Source organism: Syzygium oleosum, unplaced genomic scaffold, assembly GCF_021117445.2.
Source record: "Syzygium oleosum isolate NSW1041296 unplaced genomic scaffold, Sole_v2.1 Sole_v2.29, whole genome shotgun sequence".
NCBI lineage: Eukaryota > Viridiplantae > Streptophyta > Magnoliopsida > Myrtales > Myrtaceae > Syzygium > Syzygium oleosum.
The window spans coordinates 1,427,638-1,430,158 of NW_026607513.1; the positions used below are offsets into that span (position 1 = coordinate 1,427,638).

The following is a 2,521-nucleotide window of genomic DNA, read 5'->3' on the forward strand; positions in this document are numbered from 1 at the left end:
TACATTGAAGGGTCACTGGGTAATTATGGCATCGCGTCTTCGACAGAAAACTCTCATTCATGCATGCACATGCAGGTTGGCCATGTGCTTGTAGCTTGCTTATTTTCCACTCGCATGGACTCGAGGAAGTTCACATTAATGATTTTGAAGAAATCAATTAAGAAAACCGCGAATCCCGATATTAATCGTTCACATCGCACAGGTTTCTCAAGAACCCCCAGTTTATCATGGTCTAGAGAGCACCCGCATCTGCATCAAACAAAGTGCGCACAATCTCTATAAATATACAAAGAGAGATAGAGAGAGAGGGAGAAGACACAAGAAGATCCTGCGAGTTGGAGAGAACGCAGAATACTTCGTAGGATACTCAAATCCAGCTATGGCAATCTTGGCTCTTCGGGTCGTGGCGAGGGCGACCTTGATGAGCATGGTGGTGGCGGTGGCGGCGGCGCAGCTGCAGGTGCATTTCTATAAGGACTCGTGCCCTCAAGCCGAGCTGGTGGTGAAGAGTATAATGCAGCAGCGCTTCAACGCCGACCCGTCTCTCCCCGCGGGTTTGCTTCGTCTGCAGTTTCACGACTGCTTTGTCCGGGTAAACTCCCCCCTCTCTCTCTCTCTCTCTCTCACATTTATTTTCCTTACATTTTCTCTCTTATTTTCTTTCTATGATATCTTTTGACACTTCGTGTAGAGTTAATTTCGTTGTTATTACAATTACTGGGATGAATTTTCTCATAGTAATGCTCAAATTGCCTTCCAAAAAATTCAATCTCTAATCCAATAATAATGATATTCTCGCTCTCTTCTTATTCATCGTCCTTTCCTACCATTAGCATGGATTTCTGATTTTTTTTTTTGGGTGTAATTTCTGATTATTATTCCGCCTTATAATGTTTTTGCTTCTATAGATTATATTAAAAACTTGTTAGCTACACATATATATCAAGAAAGGGGAAAATAACAGAAGCCCCCAATTTATACTTTATACAATATGATGCCAGCAAATTTTGTCCTTTCTACTATTACCCTAAACTCTTGGGAATGCTGTCCTAGATAAAACAATTGACTAGGTACAATTCTCCCATTAAATTATGCACATACATTTCCATCTTAGCACATGGGCTTGAACATCCAACTCATCATCTAGTAAGCATCCAATGCCGTACTAAACATCTCTAGACATTTTTAACATTTTTCTAATATACTAATGTTTCATCCTTTTGTGTTACCACGATTAGGGTTGCGATGCCTCGGTCCTCATTGACAGTAGCGACAACAACGTGGCCGAGAAAGATGCACCTCCTAATTTGACCCTAAGAGGGTTCGAGGTCATCGACGTGATAAAAGCCGAGCTGGAGAAGGAATGCAAGGGAATTGTTTCTTGTGCGGATATATTGGCCCTAGCCACCCGAGACGGCGTTGCCCTAACCGGGGGGTCGGCCTACGCTCTTCCCACCGGACGAAGGGACGGGTTGGTCTCGAACATCAGCGACGTTAATATTCCCGGCCCGTCCTTCTCCGTTGCTGCGGCCACTAGTGCGTTCCAAACGATCAACCTCACCCTAGAAGATCTTGTTACTTTATTAGGTAAAGCAATGTTCACTTGCTCGAATTTTCATTCTATAGATAGGAACACGTTACCAAAAGAGATTAAACAGAAAACAAGACATGCTTATTGATGAAAAGATGATATCTATGGTCAGGGGCACATGCAATGGGATTTTGCCACTGCGGTTTCTTTGTGGACCGGCTCTACAACTTCATAGGTTCCGGTCAAGCCGACCCGGATATCGACCCGCAATTCCTTGGTGTCCTGAGGCAAAAATGTCCAAGACCCGACAACAGTGTCCCGTTCAATCTCAGTACCGACCCCATAATAGTCATGACGCCATCTTCCAGTACACCTTTCAAGCTCGACCCTTCGTTCTACAAAGGGGTCCTTCAGGAACAGGCGGTTCTTCAGCTGGATCAAGAGCTCGCGTTCACCGACCTCACACGCCGGATTGCAGCGGATTACATCAGCCGGCCCAACATGTTCCGGCGGAAATTCGCCAAGGCGATGCTCAAGCTGACGAACGTGGGTGTCTTGACTGGGCAACAGGGAGAGATTAGAGCAAACTGTAGGAGATTCAATCAACCAAATCATTGACTGAAATGTTCTATCGTTTGCAAAATGATAGTGTTGTAAATGCTTTTCTTTCAAAGACATGGAATGATGAATCATTACTGCTTATTGGTTATATAGTGTGCTGGTGTGACATCAACTTTTCATCTACTTAGTGTACTTTTTCAATCATTCCTTAATGTATAGTACAACTAAATTAATCAAGCCATAATATTAAAGCAAATAGGATAGCTGATTGGATTGTTAAAGCCCAAATCATCCATAATGTTAAACATGGCCCATATTAGTAGAGACACAAATGTGGTAGCTAATTAGATTATTAAGACCCGAAGTCCCACGGAGTGTATTCTCAAACCTCTTCTGAATTAATATAAGTGCTTTTTATGAAAAAAAAAA

The 2,521-nt window shown here is 42.9% G+C and overlaps 1 protein-coding gene across 1 annotated transcript; it reads left to right on the plus strand.

The window, feature by feature from the left end:
- Positions 1-268: 268 nt before the first annotated feature.
- LOC115677780 (peroxidase 57-like) lies at positions 269-2,242 on the plus strand. Its single transcript, XM_030601001.2, has 3 exons — positions 269-592; positions 1,239-1,587; positions 1,704-2,242. The coding sequence occupies exons 1-3, from the start codon at positions 380-382 to the stop codon at positions 2,147-2,149; spliced, it is 1,008 nt and encodes a 335-aa protein (XP_030456861.2). The 5' UTR covers positions 269-379; the 3' UTR covers positions 2,150-2,242.
- Positions 2,243-2,521: the final 279 nt, after the last annotated feature.

Coding starts and splice junctions, on each gene's coding strand:
- LOC115677780 (XM_030601001.2), top strand. CDS start 380: ATGGCAATCTTGGCTCTTCGGGTCGTGGCGAGGGCGACCTTGATGAGC. Junction 593..1,238: donor TTCACGACTGCTTTGTCCGG/GTAAACTCCCCC, acceptor TACCACGATTAG/GGTTGCGATGCCTCGGTCCT. Junction 1,588..1,703: donor AGATCTTGTTACTTTATTAG/GTAAAGCAATGT, acceptor ATCTATGGTCAG/GGGCACATGCAATGGGATTT.